Source organism: Crocodylus siamensis, chromosome 1, assembly GCF_052110815.1.
Source record: "Crocodylus siamensis isolate JL-2025a chromosome 1, ASM5211081v1, whole genome shotgun sequence".
NCBI classification, from domain to species: Eukaryota; Metazoa; Chordata; order Crocodylia; family Crocodylidae; genus Crocodylus; species Crocodylus siamensis.
Window position 1 is genome coordinate 141,471,205 of NC_143395.1, and position 17,804 is coordinate 141,489,008.

The following is a 17,804-nucleotide window of genomic DNA, read 5'->3' on the forward strand; positions in this document are numbered from 1 at the left end:
CCGTCAATAAATACCCTTATCCAAATTCTACAATACTGAAATTAATAAACTTGCCTGTCAGTAATATCCTCATTTTCTGCAGAGACATATTCGAATGCGAAACAGCAAAAAATAAAACAATTTTGTAATGTAAAACAGAAGTTTGTGTTCAAGAGTTACAAGGCTTTTTTATGCTCTGCTTACGTGTAAAGTTGGACTCAGACAGTCTCGCAAAATCTCCTGGTGGTTTGTTTCACACACTATGTCCAAAGCTAGTTTTCTTTCCTGCAAGGGTCTTGCTGGGGACAAAACATTCACGAGGAGTCTTCCAAGTTGCGTACGGAACGTATCTTTACATGACCAGAGGACCCTCTTCCACTGGTGCCTGGGAGTGCTCATTCTGCTCGTACTCTAAACCAAGAAGAGATTTTTTTCCTCCCAGTAACAGGATTTTTCCTGATCATTATATACAACAGCATAACATCAAAAGTTCAGTCAGAAGCTTCCAAAAGCAAAAAGAAACAGGAAAGAATACAGAAGATTTGGAAGAAAATCTGATCGAAGGAACAAGTTTCCAATTACTGACTATTCTACAAGTCAAGGGGACCCTTCAAAGGAGAAAGCTGGGATCTGTGCCAGTTATGGCAAAAACAACCTAAAATTGTCTTCCTTCTTTCCAAATATCAGAAATTCAGCTTGAGGATCAGGATGTTTCATCTAGTAAAGCATTAACCACCAAGGACACAAAAGGACTCAGTGAGGAGATTTTCATGCAGACAACTTAAAGTAGTCAACCTTAACCATCAAAAACAAACATTATGAATAATAATGCCTCTGTAAAAAAAAAAAAAAATTTGAAACGCAGATTTTTGTCATGGTGTTAGAAGAAACCAACTTTTCCGAGACCTCTGAAAATGTCCTCTAACAAAGCCTCCAAAGGCCAGATTTGACATTCCCAATGTTTCTAAAGTTAAAAAAAACAAACAACTTTGCTTCTATGCAAATCAAAGCAACAAAGAGAAACCAATGCTATTTTTATTTAATTTGTTGCAAGCCACTTCTGAATGACCTGGTCAGCATGAAAAGCTAGACTGCAGGTAGCTGGAAGGGATACATTAAAAAACAAACAAACAAACAAAAAAACTCAGAGACACATGCATGCCCTAAACACAGCTTTTTGTAGAAGGTGTCTGAAAAACCTACTCTTAAGGGTTGCTAATAGGGGCCAGACAAGGATTCCCTTTGCTCCCATGAATAGTAACTAACTTCTGGGGAATTTTTTCACCTTTTCCTGAAACATTAGGACTAGAATAGATGGATTTATTTTCTGATTGGGGTACACTGATTGGCTTGGCAGTACTTAGAAAACTCAGGGTTCCTGATTGGTGGGTATTGCTCTTCTGTTCAGGGCCATTCCAAATGCCTAGATTTGAGGTTAGGAGGGAATTTTTCTTTTAGGTCATATTGGCACAGACTGTAGGCATTTTTTCCTTCATCTGTAGCATAGAACATACAGTAAGAAGAGACATCTAGTGTCAGGATGCATTCTTTTAAATAACTACTTAGTGACATGGAAATTATATGCACCTTTTGTAATACCTAGGATGCATCTTGAAATGTAGCAACCTCAGTATTTATGAATAGAAACAAATGCATGTCAAAGAACTTTTCATAATGGATGTCCCTTAAGAAATGCAATATAATATAGACATGCTGTCCTGCTACTTACAATAGATACTTTGATCCCCTCAATTAATATTTTGATCATTTCTTTCAGAAAAGGATTTGTATCATTAGGCAGCTCTCGGTGCTCTTCCTCTTCAGATGCTTCCAACTGAGATGCTGAAAGTCTGCTTTGGATTGTGGTCTCTGGTGCACCCAGTACATAAAGGCAATCCTGAGTAGATTCTTAAATTTTAAAAAGCACAAATAGAGCAATTTCATCATAGACCATTCTAACCATGCTGTTCTTGTAATTAAACCTATTCAGCTGTACAATACAGTACATATATGAACATTCACTGGTTTGTGGATAAAGCTAAACAAGTCACTCATCTAGACTCAATATTTAGGGCTAATAAATAAATAAAGCTCAATTCTGTAGGTGTTCCACATGCACAACTCCCATATGTTTGAAGTTTCACCGAGTAGAAAAAGAACACGAGACCCTCATTAATGAATATTCACAAAATTCACAGAAACATAAAAAACAAATGACTAATAGCAGTAGGCCATATGCACTAGACTTCTAATTCTAAGGTTCCTTAATGCACGTTAATGCAATAATGCAGTTCTTCATCTTAAGCAATTCAATGCAACTTGGAAATCAGCACTGCTCAATTTTGCCAGCAGGCCAGACTCTTGCTGGTGGGAGCAGGGATGTCACTTCTGAAGACCCTGCTTTTCCACTGATTGGACCAGAGAACCTTCCAGTCAACCCTGAGGGACAGGGACTGAGAAAGTAGCTGGCCATACGAGGAAGCTGAAATGCAGGTACTCAACCTCTAGCCCCACAATTAAGTGGAGGCACTAGGACCTGAAAGGCCTGAGTAAACTGCTGACTGGGTACACGGAGTGCCTGGATATAGGGACGTGTAAAGAAGGGGTATCAAAATCACTTGCTCTGACAGGCTGGACCTGGATCCACTGCATAGCCTGATTTCAGAACCCAGGGGGATGAATACCACTGATGCTGATCCGTGCTTTTCCCCTGTTGCTTATTTTAGTTGCCAAGAGCAATGAGAGATCCCATATTTGGCTGTAGGCCAGGGGTGGGCAAAATATGGCCCGCGGGCCAGATTTGGCCTGCCAAGCACTTCCCTCCGGCCCACGGAGCCCGTTCAAAACCCAGGTAATGGTGATTGCCTCTCTAAAAGCTTCCAGTGGCACCTCAGGCTGTTTACTTGGGTTCTGGTTGCAAGACAACTAACCCTGACCTCAGCCTACCCCAGCTGACCTTGCCCCACCCTGGTTCAGACCATATTTACAGCTTGAGAGGGGGGGGGGGGGGCTGGCCCAGAACCTGTGACGCCAGTGAGAGGAAAGAGTGTCAGGGCAGCTTCTGCTTTGCTGCATGGGACTGGAAAGGGCCCTGCCCTGCAGGTAAGCCAAGGAAAGTGGCTGCTGGGCAGGCTTTCCCCATACTGTGCCGTGCCACTCAGGCTGTGTGGGGTCAGGTTGGGCTGGCACTGGGGAGGGAAAGCAGCAGCAGCTGGGCCACGACTCCAGGCCAGTCAGCACCAGGGAAAAGAAATAGTGGCGGAGCGGTGTGCCACTTGGGATGGGATGGGACGAGCTGGGCCAGAGCTCAGCTACACTTTCCCCCTACCTGTGCCAATCAGTCCCGAGTGGCACATGGCTTTGCTGCTGCTTCTGCTGGCCAGTGCCAACCGAGCTGGGCTCCTCCTGTCTCCAGCAGCACTTGGGAAGCTGGCTTCAGCTGCACGCTGCTCCAGATGGGATGGATCCATCCGGGTTGGCACCAGCCACGAAAAAACGGCATGCAGCTGAAGCCGGCTTCCTATGTGCTGCTGGGGACGGGAGGACCCCGGCCAGGTCTGCACTGGCTGGCAGAAGCAATGGCGGAGCCGTGTGCCACTCACGCTGGGACGAACACAGCCAGAGTGGTAGGGGCTCAGCTGCATTTTCCCCCTACTTGCACTGGTCAGTCCCAAATGGCACACGGCTCCAATGCTGCTTCTGCTCGCTGTGCCGACCCAGCCGGGCTCCTCCCATCCCCAGCAGGACACGGGAAGCTGACTTCAGCAGCATGCCGCTTTTCCTGGCCAGTGCCGACCCGTTGGGGTCCGTCTCATCTGGAGCAGCAAGTGGCTGAAGCCTGCTTCCCATGTGCTGCTGGGAACAGGGCCCGGCTGGGTTGGCACTGGCCAGCAGAAGTGGCAGTGCAGCGTCCTGCCTTTTGGGACCAGCTGGGCACAGGTAAAGGGAAAATGCAGCAGCATGTGGGGAAGCCACCGCTTGATAGGGGATGGGATGGGTTGGCCGGGCTGCACCGGGGAGGGAAAGCTGTGGCTGAACCCCCTGTGGCTACAGGAGAGGTTCTACAGCACTGGCGAGGGGACCTGGGCTGGGTCAGGACCAGGTCATGCCGGCACCAGTGATGGGTTGTGGGGGGTTGGCCAGCTTTTGATGCCTGGGACCTGATGGGGTGGGCTGGGTCCTTGCTTGTGGGAGGGGTCAGGTTCCAAGGCCACCTTTCCAAAAGGTGTACTTTCCAGGGGCAAGGGGAAGGATGTCCGGTGGCAAAGGTCAGGGGTTATGGGGCGGGACTTCCGGTCCCAAGATGGCGACCAGGGGATGGGGTAACTGAAGGGGTGGAGCTACTCATGCAGCCTTTGACAGCTCGCCAAAACTCATCAAGTGGCCCTCTGCCTGAAATAATTGCCCTCCCCTGCTGTAGGCAAATAGTTTGGGGGGGACAGGGTAGGGAAGGAAGCCATGGGAAAGTAGTAGTGGTGGGGTTCTGGGGCCATATCAATACAGCAGCTCCAGGACCATGCTTGACAAGCCCTGCAGGCCACAGTTTTACCATTCGCAGGTCATTTGCAGCCACAGGCCATCAGTTGAACCCCCAAATGTTGAGGATTGGGGAAGGACTTTATAGGCGATAAGCAGATGCTGCATTTCTCCTCCAAGAAAGCCTTTTGTCTCTGTGCCCTACAGGAGTTCAGATTCTTTGTCCTGCTTCAAGTACCTGTGAAGCATGCCAGATTAAGTGTGCTAACAGTTCCCCCACATCCCAAACCTGGTCCGACTCTGTAAAAGGTTACTCTGGGTCATTCCAGGGACAAGCTTGTCAGGCTGTCTGCTCTCCCTAGCTACCTACTGGAAGAAGGTACCTACTAGAGGAGCAGTAATGCAGCTTGGAAAGGCTACTGTGTATAAGTGACTGTGTTCCTCCTATTGTAACCCAGGACAAATAAACTGGTTTACACCCATATGGTAATATTCTCAGACTTGTTCTATTAAAAAGCCTCATATAGCTAGAGAGTCTTGGTAAATGAAATAGATGGGTACAGACAGAATGAAATTGAATCCAATCCAACTGTCGAGGATTTAATTCATGAAGCAAAAGCCAAACACTGATGATAGCAGGGAAGATTTGGAAAAAACCCCACAAAAAACAGCTAATTAATCCAAATGAATCATAAATCTGGAAAAACTCCTGCTCTCTGTTCCTTCAAACTTACAATGAACCAGTAAGAGAACATGAATCATTTTTTTAAATGCAACAAAATGCTGGCACTGTCAATGCAAATATGAATATAAAAGTAATTTTTTTGTTCCTACCTAGATAAATGAGCCTGTTAACAGCTAGAACAGTTAGTCTCTGTAACCTCTGTACAAACTCAGTTTCAGTAGCTCTGACTGGATTCTCTTGGCTCATTCTCCGCTGTATCATCATATTGAGTTCATCACTTGCTACTGAACGCATTTTCATCAGCAGCGTATCAGACTGAGCAATGTAAAGTTTTCTGGAACCTGAGGCAGAAATATTAATAATCAGTCTAAGGAAAAAGTCACATGTCATTTGTAAGTTAGATTCATCAACAGCTTACATTCAGAAAGCTGCTGTTAGAAAGAAAGATAACTGAAATACATTAGTTTAAAGGGAATTGGAATGCCAGAGTTGTCAGGGTTCTGGGTTTGTTTGTTTGGTTTTTTTAATGTAAATTTTTTCCCATTGAAAATAAGATGCATATGAAATCAAAGAAATAGTAATATGTAATCCAGTAAAGAGTTTGCAACAAAGCTGTACAGACATATTTAAAAAAAAAATCTGTAATTTTGCATTTTAGATTATATAAACTGATGTAATTTAAAAAAAAATGTTCACAGTACAAAATAGTTTCTGGATTATCACTGTTTTTTGCTACCTTGCTCTTACAGCATCAATATATTACTCATCCTATTATTTTTTCTTACTCTAGCATGCTGTTAGGAAAATAGTTTCTAGCCATATGAACTGAGAATTAGCAAGGCATATTAACAGCTCAAACACACTGGGTGCATACTGATCTATCAACACTATTTTGATAGATGCACTTTTACCAAGCTAATCCTGCAGAAACATTTTTTGTGAAATGTTTTTTTAGGATGCATTGGTAGGCATCACTATCACCATTACTGCACCTACTGCTGGAAGGAATGTATATGAAGTGGATCCGGTGGGAAACTGTAGGGGTAGTTCCAGATTTAACAAACTGAAGGAGGGGGATGCCAGAAACTGACCATATGAATAGACATGTTGTCCTGGTAGATGAGGAATAATGGAATCTTTCATTGCAATTGAACCTTGTTTTAAACAATTAACAAAAAAATAACTTGAGACAACTCATCAGCTAAGTCTTATACATATATAAATGACAGCCTTGATTTAGGAAAACATTTTCCAGACAGAAGAATCCCAAAACAACATATAAAATGATCACTGAAACTGATTATGTCCCTCATCCCATGAGAGAAACTTCTGCTAAAATGGTTTGACTATGTTTCTAGGAACAAGATTAATATGGGCAAAATATATATTTTTTATTTTTCTTCATTGATTTGAAGACTGGACCTACAACTTGACAACAGGGATATCACCCACTATCGGGTGTGTGCCTTTTTGTATTCTAATGAAATTTTTCTTCTAAATCAGTTTGCATGTGCTCAATAAAGACAGAATTTGGCAGATAAAATTATCAAGAGTCAGCCTTCAACGAGCATGTGCCACTACTGGCTGCAGGAGCAAAACAGTACTTTTACTGCAATTGTTTCTCTGATCAGCCAGGGGCTGCTGTAGTGTTAGCAGAGGAACTGAGCAATTCTCTCCAGCTCAGTGCTCTCTCTGTTGGTGGGTGAATGAAAGAGAAGGTTACTTAATAAGAAAGCAGAGAACAGAAAAGATGAGTGAGGGAATTGAGTATGATAGAAGCAGAGTAGGCCAGAAACTGAGGATCCAGGCCAGATAGGTTTATAAGCCCTAGGAGCAAACTCTATTAGGATCTGGAAAGTGAACCCTGGGGTCCTTGCTACAATCCTCTGTCAACAAGTAGCTACGAAACTCTGAAAAGGCATAAATCTCATACCCCAGGTGCCTGATCCAGAAGGTAACGCACCCTACCAAATGCTACTTCAAAAGTGAAAAGAGCACTTCCCGTGCAGTGGATTAAAAAAAGTCCAAACACTGTTGGTGAACTACACATTGCAGATAAGCCTAAACCAAAAAAACTTCTGGTGGAGGGGAAAGTGGCCACAGAATCTAGGAAGTTGCACATTCAAGTTCCTGTAGATTAAATACTTTTAAAAAGTATTTTAAAATGTTAGGGTTGCAGAAGTTTCACACACCAAAGGTTAAGAAATGTCAGCGTTATAGACCACCCTTGTGAAAAAGCAGTACAAAACAGTTTTTAAATATATAACCATATGGTCTTGCGAGGAAAAAGTTTTGATCATTTAATTAAGACTAATTGCAATACAATATTGACAGGGGTCTGAATTAATGTTATATTCCAAGCTATTTTGACTTTTCCTATTTTTTCCTGTGTGAGATCCCGAAAACAACATGGGTTCCTCCTGCCTCCCCACACATACTACACTTCATGTAGGGAACAACCTCATGACTTAAGATTCTGTTCAAAGCAGGGCTGAATACAGTTTCTGGAATGATATAATATAAAAGTTATTGGGGTGCAGAAAATGTTATTGCAATCTACTCCCTCTCCAACACACACAAAATGATACTTTTTCTATAAAAATAGTACAAGTTTCCCCACTACCCTGAAGCTTGTATTTGACTTTTAAAATGATTTTTTCATAGGTTTCCAAATAAGATGCACCTTATTTCCAATGCTATTTTTTGCTAAGCTATAAATATCTTCGTTATGAAAGTTTCCCAAGAAAGAGATACATAACCATATAAACAATTGATGTATTACAAAACAGTCACAGAAAGAAAGCTATTGCCTAAATATCAACTTAGATAAATGTCATTAACTCTGTTCCAAGGAAGAGCAGAGTAATTCCTAAAACAAAAATCACAACACACTATAGTACTGCCACTCACCAGCAATGCTTTTACGTTTCTGTAACATTGCATGATGGCAGGTAGCAGGTAAATGTAGAGAGCTGGCCTGTTCCTGAGAATCTTGGTTTGCTGTAGTTTTTATTAATTCAATAGCTGCATGAAGAACTCTGAACTGCAGTGTAATTGCCATATCTATAAAAAGAATAATGAACATGTGAAATTTTCCTGCAGGTAACTACATAAGTAACCCAAATGTTAGCATTTTCTCTATCCATATTTCTATGAAGTATTACAAAGTATCTGACATGCTAGTAACTTTTAATGAATCTTGATGCTGATATTTTAAGGAGTCTTCAAAAAGGAGACATTTTAAAAATATATAGTTATAACGTCCCCTTATATCTGTAATATGAGAGGCTATGCATTCTTGGATACTAAGAATGTGATCTACAAAAATTGGCCCAATATCACGTGTGCCATAGTATTCAAACCAAAGCATTCAAAACCAATTTCAAAACAAAGAGGAAATAAACCAAGATAGAACCCTCAAGACTAAAATCTGGTCGTTTATTTAATTTTTTTTTTGGAGAAAATAGAACCCCTGAGTACTTCATTTTAGTGCATCAAAAATAGTAAAAAGCTGCCCAGGGTGCAAGTAGAATTTCAGTTACTGCTCAGCTGAATTAGCAGTAAGTAACTGCAAACCACAATACAGATCCCTAACTATCCCCCATACAACTATAACTTAAGGTCCATACCAGAAAAACAAAATCAGTTTTGTGACTGGAGTATCCACTTTGAAATTTTACTGTTATCTTACTCCCCTCTCCCCCATCTCCCACAAGAACTGAGAAAAAAGGCAAAAGAGTTCCTGACTTACTTTGTGTCCTCTCATTTTTACTATTCTGAAGATGTCCCAATAATACAATAAGATCTTCAACAACACGAAAGTACTGAGATCCTGAGGAACTGCAGGCGTGGATTGTGACTGCGACTAGTAACTGTTGAATATCACATGCAAGTAGCTTGTAGTCATTCAAGGGAATGCTGTAAATAAAGTCAGTTTTAGTTATTACAACTAGAACCATTTAAGTGATATACAACATGACCACAGAAAGTTATATTTGTATAACTGACTTCCACATTTGTTACAAAATCAAGTACTTTTCATTCATTCCCAAATGCTATTAGACTAGAAAAACCCCTCATATTACAAACAAGTAATTGTACCTAGTTTTATAGTTCCTGAAAAAGTTGAATAGCCAAAGGAAAAAAATAGCCTGAATAACAAAAGCAAAATTTGGAAAATAGTCCAACATAACAACAGTACATGAAGTTGACAAATATCTTGAAGTTTCAGACTATACAATAAACTTCTGACATTTAAGGCTTTTGATCTGTTAAATTCACAGGAATCAGAAGTCTATACAATATGCTGAAGTTCATATTTAAAATTCTTAAAATTTTTTTTGGAACCAGTCTGAAGTTTTATAAACAAAACACTTACTTTTGTTCCAGTCCATTGAGTGCTGCTAATGTATTACACAGGACATACAACAAACCATTATCAAGCAGCATGTCTGCCACTTTAGAGCAGGAATTTATGATTTGCAGCAGAAGACAGAAGGAATTATGCAGCAGTACATTATCATACAGAGAGTTTTCTATAAGTCCCAAAACAGGAATGATGCACCATTTCTGAAAAAGTCCAGCATTTTTCACGTCTTCCAGATCAAATCTATTAGAACAGATGTAAAATAAGACATATACCACACCTTTAAGGATTATCACAAAATCAATATCAAGTAGAGTCTACACAAACAAACATTGACGTCTTGACAAAAGGATAGGAACAATTTCCATGGTCATTTCACATTAATGGCAGTACCACTGTTAAATGTAGTAACAACTACATAAAGTGAAAAAGATTTACAGAGAATGAGACCCCTTAAAAAGGAATTTCAAAACTTGATTTTTAAAATAATTTTTGTTCCATTAAGAAAGTACAGCGTAAATCTAAATTTCAACTTCTATTAAAAACCCACTGGCGCAGCAAGTTATTACTCAACCTGTTTCCAGTAATAAATATTGGAACTGGCAGGGACACTTATGAAATAAAATATGGCTTTGCTTTAATAAAATAATACACTGACCAAGAGGAGGCTTTGATGCACTGGATCCATTATGACTGAAAAAATAAATCTGGGAAAGAAATCTCTTGTTTGACTTGTGGCATTGAAGTGAACAACTTCACTACAGTCCTTGTCTATTGCATAATGGATAAGGAGATTGGATCATTCTTATAAACGTATTATTTGTGGCACATCACCACAAAGATTTGATTAAGCAACACAGCAGAACGCTAACGCGTCTTGCAGCCATGAGAGCTGTCTTTGGATCCTCCTTTCTTTAATTCCTTTTGGAGAGAAGTCCTCTTTCCTTGGGGGAGTTGGGGAGAGGGGAAAGAGATGAGGGGGAGGCTGCTGTATAAAAACTGGTATTTTTAAAAGCTTGTTGTAAGAAAGCAATGCTCTACTGGGTGAAAGGTATACACAGAAGCTAAGTATGGTTTCCATACTTCTATGGAAGGCAACTGAAGTAAGAGAACTTTTTGCCAATTGTGGGCACTTGACTATACCATATAGAGACCCTCTAATTCTGATAAGAGCTTCATAAACATTGTGGAGCCTTAACTGACTAAACAGAGAGAAAGGCTATCCACCCCTTCAGCAGAACAGCCTGCTTGAAAAGTGATTTCCTTTCCTGACTACCAACAGGGTCTCTTCTTCTTTCAGTAGAAAAAAGAATGTACTAAAGGTTGTGAGGCTGGCTCTAAAGAAAACCTGGGCATTTGGACTTAATTACAGGCCAGGGTAGCTGCTAGGACTGAAATCTTTACCAACTAGTTATCACAGCTTTGTAAGTGGGGGCTGGAGTGGTATTTGAGATATTAATTTAGCTCTATGCCTAATATAAGTCCACAAAGAAGTACTGGAGGGGCTAAATTGATTATGGTAAATGCCAAGGACGCTGAAATCTTTGCAAGTGAACATGTATATGGGATATCCAATCCTGAGAAGGAGATGCGAGTGAAACAGGGTTTCAGCTGTTAGGGCTACGTAAAGCTTTGGTTGCTGATTTGATTCAGCAGAGATTTGGTCTGATTCAGTGGCCGAATCTCTGAAACTGAATTGAATTAGGAGACCCTTTAATCTCTGCAAATCGAATCAGAGGCCTCTAAATCTATTTGGAGAGATTCAGAAAGATATGATAATTCAGACATAGACACAGCTTTAAATGTTTTTTCTACATACCTCAAGGTACCAGGTGACTTGTGAATGCTGAGATGCTGGGGCAGATAGAGCATTCCACAGGAGCACAGCGGGGTCCCCAGCATGCTCGGCAGCAGACCCGAAAGTGGACTGGAAGCACTTCCAGGTCCACCGGGAAGAACACTGCGGGGCCCCCCCTTACATTCCCCCAGATTGGCAACTGGTGCCTTCTGGGTCTGGGGGGGCGCCCAGGGTTCCCCCGCAGCCAATTGCTGAGCCAGGAGGGTGCAGGGGGGCCCCCTTAGAGTGCTTGGCGGTGGACACGGAAGTGGAATGGAAGTACTTTTGGTCCACTTCCGAGTTCATCGGCGAGCACACAGGGCCCCCCTCCCCACGCTCCTGTTGGACAGCTCCATCCGCCCCAGTATCAGAGTGTTCACGTGCCACACCTGGTACCTTGAGGTATGTAGAAAAAACATTTAAAGCTGTGTCTATGGCCGAATCACTGATTCTCTGAATCAGCATCAATTCTTTGGATTTGGATTTGGCTGAATTGAATTGGGAATGTGATCTGAATCAACAAATTGAATCACCGTCCCCGATTCGGTCCGAAGCCGAATTGCATATGGCCCATTTTGCACACCCATATCAGCTATACAGTAGCCTACAATTTAAGTAAATACAGTGCAACACTTATACATTTATTTTTTTTAATTAAAATGAAGTTATTGAAACCTTAAAGAAAATAATTCAACTCACAGGCAAATATTTTTATAACATTTTCATAATGTACTGTTTGCAGAGCTGTCTGTTACTGGGGGTTAAGGGGAAGTAGGGGAACTTCCCAAAAGCAATTATGTCCTTACCATACAGACAGCTTAATCTTTTCTTAAAGAAAAAACTGCATATTTATTGACTGTTTTAAGAAAACAGTACTTACTCTTCATCCAGGCCAAGAGAACGGCCAAAGAGCATTTCCAAAAAGCACTCAACAACTTCTTGAGTTCCTTGGTGAAGATACAATTGGTTGGCTAGCAAAGAGAAGCCACGATTCTTTAAGAACTTCTCCTTTTGTTCCCTAGTTGCTCTGTTGAAATATGCATCTAAAAACTAGAGAGAGAAATACATAGTTTTGATTCAAGATTAAATATTTGGGCGATTTATTTTCTTGGAAGTTAAAAAGTTCCTGTACTGCTTGGGAAAGAAAGTTAAACTTCAAAGTCTTTTCAGACTCCAAATTAATGGTCAAATTCTTCTGACTGGACTTGCAATTTCCACTGATTTCATTACATTCAAGAGCAAAAACTTTATTTTAGGAGTTTACACTATAGCATCACCTATTGTAAGGAACACAAAGTAAAAGATTTATCAGGTAAATGAAAAGTTAGCTTTAAAAAAAAAAAAGTCTATTTTAGATTAAAAATTTATATCTACACTGTTATGATTTGATTTTTTTGTAGTGTTGCTACTTTTTAAATCTCCTCTCAAATCTCCCTTCACAAATGTAAAGCAAATACTACCCTAGACTTGCCTTAAGCACAAAGTTCTCCTTCATAATTAGAATAAAACTACTGAAGTTAGCTTGAATCTTGAATTTCATGCTCAGGAAACAGCCTGGTTCACTTTAATGGGAAGTTCAGGTGAAAAAGCAGTTCGTGACTGACAGATTGGCAATGATACCCGAAGAAATATGAGAGTTTGCTAGCAATTTTTATAAATATTTTTATGCACTAAGCAGATTGAAGGATGATCATTTTCCTATAATGCTGATCACATTTTACAAGTTTCTTTTATTTCCATCATGATGGTCTTGTATTTGTTTTGTTATCCCTAACTTTAGTTAAAGTACATAATGTGGATCTAGACTGTCTATTAATGATTGATGTATATAGAAAACATTAATTTCTTCTCCAAAAAGTTTCTTAAAAGTTTAGATGCAAATCAACTCCATTTTATAGTGTATACATTTAAAGGATTAAAGCAAAAATAAGACTTATTTCTAAAAACGTGAATATTAAAGAACAACTTAGTTCAAGCCTATATTTGCACAAATGAGGTAGTTTATAATAGTCTTAGCTTTAGAACTTTAAAATTTTATGTATTCCTACTTTAATGACTCCTTGTTGTATGAGAGGTGATGGATGGTTCACAAGAACTATAAGAGTATCAGGCTGAATAAATTTGTCCATCACATCTTCCAGCATGATATCAGGCAGGATTAAAAGTACTCCACGCAAGAGGTCATATAAACCACAACATATAAGCACAAGAAAATCTTCTGTGGACCTGAAAACAGAGAAGTGTGTGTTACTGCTACAGTTATTGAATTTCCCACTGCTGTAAATACTAGCCTGTTCCTATGACAATACTGGCTGATAACTAACAAAAGGCATTTCCCCACAATCCCCTCACCACTGTTCTCTCATTCTATTTCTTGCAGCACTGCTTTGCCTATATTAATCAGTGGAGGGCAATATGAGCAGACTGCTATGATAATAGTGCCTTAAGGCATCAAATGAGTTCAGGGCCTCATTGTGTTGGGTACCTTGTAAACACAGACAATTCTAGACCTTAAGCCAGTTGTTCTCAACCTCGTAAGACTCAAGACACCCCTCAGAAAAATGCCAGCTCTTAGCTTTCAGCCTGGTTGAGAATTACTGCCTTAAGGATATGCAAGCAATATAAAGAACAATTTGTATTACAAGTACTCTGACAGAACTACTCATAGTTTAAAACATAATATATACGATATCTGCTAGACTCCTTTTCAGACAAACTTAAGACTATAAGAAGCGTCATACTGCATCAGACCAATGGTCCTTCTAGCTTAGTATTCACTCTCTGACAGTGGAAAAAATGTATGCTATAGAAGGAGAGCACTGAACCAGACATCTATAGTGATCTATCAGCTATTCAATATCCATCTGGCATCCACCAAATATTTGGAGAACATCCACTAAAAACATTTAATGCTATTATTGCAGAAGTTACAGTACAATGAATATTTTTTCAATGTTAAGTCTACTCATTTTCTAATATGATATGCTTACCTATCATCAAGGCTTTCAGATTTTTTAAGTGTCTGCTCACTGACTGAAGAAAAGTTAAGACCTTCCCAGTCTTCAGGAGGCACATTCTTGTCAGTCAGGCTTGGCCAGCGAGACATGGTTGATGGCCCACTATGAGCAGAAAATGCTAAACCCAAGCCTGGGAAATTATTTTGACTTTTCTGAAATGAAGGCAGCCCCTTCAGATGGTCAGGACGGCGCAATATTGATTCAGTATCACCACCATCCTCATTAGGTTTCAGATCTGCATTAGCTTCTTTGCTCTCAGGTGCATTGGCAGACAGTTCCTCTTCTTTTGGAATGTCAACAAGTATTTCAGCAGATGTTAACTCTGAATCACAAACTGTTTTCGCAGACTCACAGCTGCTGATAAAAAGTTCCTCCTGCACCCTTTTCAAGGTTTCAGAACTTTCCATTAACGTGATTTTTTCCTGTAGATTAGTCCTTCCTCCTCCAGCTTCCTGCAGGTGATCAATATTCTTGCCCAAACTCCCAGTTAGCCTTTTTGGATGCATTTGCGGTGAAGAAGGAGAAGATGCAGGTAGGCTTTTGCAACGTCGTTCCTGTACCTGAGAGCCCATTAACTGTGGCACACTAACTTTGGAAGCAATACCTCCTAAGAAAGTAAACAAAAAGAAAATTCTTAACATCTATTTTGCATTAGAGATAATGCCTTCCCTAGAAGTACTACAATTCTTTTTCACCATCTGACAGATACGCAAAATGGACTTTTTTTTTTTTTTAAAATCATAAGAGTCTCAATTTTCCTCTTAACCCACACATTAAAAGTCAGCTATAAGACAGAACATATTTCTTTGGCATAAAAATTCACATTTTAATAATAAATCAGAATATTCAGTTTAAATGTAGCTTAAAACAATTTAATTGCTGTATTCATGGTCTTCATTCTCACAGCACAGGATGATTTTTCTTTTGTTTCAAAGATGAGAATTCATCTTAAATAACCATGCAAGTCATGCAATAATCAGAAGCAAATGACAAATTCTCAAAGTTGTGCTCTGTTATGTCTCATCCCTTCAATTATGTCCAATGGAAATAAAACCCCTAATATAACTAGGTTTTAAAAAAACATTGTTAGAGCAAACGCCAGAAGATGGTAGAATGACCACATGAGGGAAAGCATGACATGTTTAGCATTTATATGATACTTAAGAGACTGTAGCATTTCATAATCCTGCAAGTGAAAGGCTTGTTACTGTTTTGACAGTCAACCCTCAGTCTAGCAAATAAATAAATATCTGAAGAGCCAATTTGTAATGCCATTCCTGAGCTAAGCACTAAACACTACATTTAAAAAAAAAGGATTATCCATGTCATGTATATCAATGCATGGCTGTGCAGGTGGTATTGCTAGCAGGGATTCGGCTTCTTTGACCATAGGATGTTGTTTCAAGAAGGCATGCTAGGAAGAGACAAGATCCACCTAATGAAGAGAAGAAAAAGCATCTCTGCAGACAGGCTTGCTAACCTGGTGAGGAGAGCTTTAAACCAGGGTTCGCAGGGGGAAGGAGATGAAAGCCCTGAAGTAAGGGGGGAAGCAGGAGACCTGGAGGAAGCACAAGGAGGAGGCAGCAGCAGCAGAGGAAGTCTTCTCATTCTTACTGAGCAAGTAGGGCAATCAGTAGTTACTTCTGGTGTTAGTACATGACCACATGGAGCCTGAGAAACAGGCAGGATGAAATGGTCCTTACACAGTCAAGGAACTGTCATGTAACTGGAATAACAGATACTTGGTGTGATAGCTCACATGACTGGAGTACTGTCATGGATGGGTGCAAACTGTTCAGGAAGGACAGAGAAGGGGAGAAGAGGAAGAGGAGTTGCACTGTATGTAAAAGTGCCATATGATTGCTCAGAGCTCCAGTATATAATTGGAGTTAGGCCTGCTGAACATCTCTGGGTTAAAGGTAATAGGAGACAGCAACAAGGGTGATGTCGTGGTAGGCATCTGCTATAGGCCACCAGACCAGGAGGATGGAGGTAGATGAGACTTCCTTCAGACAACTAGCAGAAATTCCCAGATCACAGGCCCTGGTTTTCATGGGGGACTTCAATCACCCTGACATGCCTGGAGGGCAATAAAACAGTGCAAAGACAATCTGGGAAGTTTTTGGAGAGCACTGGAGACAACTTGCTGATGCGAGTGTTGGAGACACCAACTAGGGGCTGTGCTCTTCTTGACCTGCTGTTCATAAACACAGAAGAACTAGTGTGGGATGAAGAAGAGGATGTCAACTTGGGCAGCAGTGACCACGAGATGATTGAGTTCAGGATCCTGACAAAAGAAAGAAAGGAGAGTAGCAGAGCATGGAGCCTAGATTCAGAAAAGTAATCTGATTCACTCAGGGAACCAATGGGCAGGATGCCCTGGAAGGCCAGTCTGAGGGGGAAATGGAGTCCAGGAAAGCTCGTTGTACTTTAAAAGAAACCTTACTGAGACAAATAATCCCAGTGTGCAGGAAGAATAGCAGGTATGGCAGGTGACCAACTTGCCTTGGCAGAGAACTCTTTGGTGATCTTAAACACAATAAGGAAGCTTACAAGAAGTGGAAGCTTGGATAGATGACTATGGAGAAATATAAAATACTGCCTGGGCATGAAAACAGGGAAGCCAAAGTACAATTGGAGTTGCATCTAGTGAGGGACCTAAAAGATAATAAAAAGGGTTTCTACAAGTATCTTAGCAACAAGAGAAAGGTCAGGGAAAGTGTAGATTCCTTACTGAATGGGGGAGGCAACCTAGTGACAGATGAGAAAGAAAATGCTGAAGTACTTAATGCCTTCTTTACCTTGTTCTTCGCTGGCCAGGTCAGATCTCAGACTACTGTATTGGGCAGCACCGTTTGGGGAGAAGGTGAAAGAAGGTGAAGCCCTCAGTGAAAGAACAGGTTAGGGACTATTTAGAAAAACTGGACATGTACAGTTGGACACATACCAGTCCATGGGACCAGATGCAATGCATCAGAGGGGCTAAGGGTGTTGGCTAACTGCAGATTGTAGAGCTGCTGGCCATTATTTTTGGAAACTTGTGGCAATCAGGGGAGATCCCAGACAATTGAAAAGGCACATATATAGTGCCTATCTTTAAAAGGGGAAGATGGTGAATGCAGGGAACTACAAACCACCTCACCTCAGTCCCTGGAAAAATCATGGAGCAGATCCTCAAGAAATCTTTTTCTAACCACCTGGAGGAGTAGAAAGCAATCAGGAACAGTCAGCATGGATTCACCAAGGGCAAATCATCACTGACCAACCTGATTGCCTTCTATGATGAGATGACTGCCACTGTGGATGGAGGGAAAGCAGTGAACATGATATACCTTAACTTTAGCAAGGCTTTTGATACAGTCTTCCACAGCATTCTTACAAGAAAGCTAAGGAAGCATGGGTTGGGTGAATGGACTGTAGGGTGGATAGAAAGCTGCCTGGAGC

The 17,804-nt window shown here is 40.8% G+C and overlaps 1 protein-coding gene across 3 annotated transcripts in view; it reads right to left on the reverse strand.

Annotated features, from left to right (window-relative positions):
- LYST (lysosomal trafficking regulator) overlaps positions 1-17,804 on the reverse strand; it is a 124,150-nt gene that overhangs the window by 34,653 nt on the left and 71,693 nt on the right. For all 3 annotated transcript variants that reach the window (XM_090044584.1, XM_090044594.1, XM_090044574.1), the window contains exons 23-31: positions 14,334-14,967; positions 13,392-13,569; positions 12,224-12,393; positions 9,519-9,749; positions 8,892-9,058; positions 8,051-8,203; positions 5,290-5,481; positions 1,709-1,887; positions 184-390 (exon numbers count right to left, since the gene is read on the reverse strand). In XM_090044584.1, the coding sequence (XP_089900710.1) occupies positions 184-390; positions 1,709-1,887; positions 5,290-5,481; positions 8,051-8,203; positions 8,892-9,058; positions 9,519-9,749; positions 12,224-12,393; positions 13,392-13,569; positions 14,334-14,967 (2,111 nt within the window). The remainder of the gene's footprint in view (positions 1-183; positions 391-1,708; positions 1,888-5,289; positions 5,482-8,050; positions 8,204-8,891; positions 9,059-9,518; positions 9,750-12,223; positions 12,394-13,391; positions 13,570-14,333; positions 14,968-17,804) is intronic.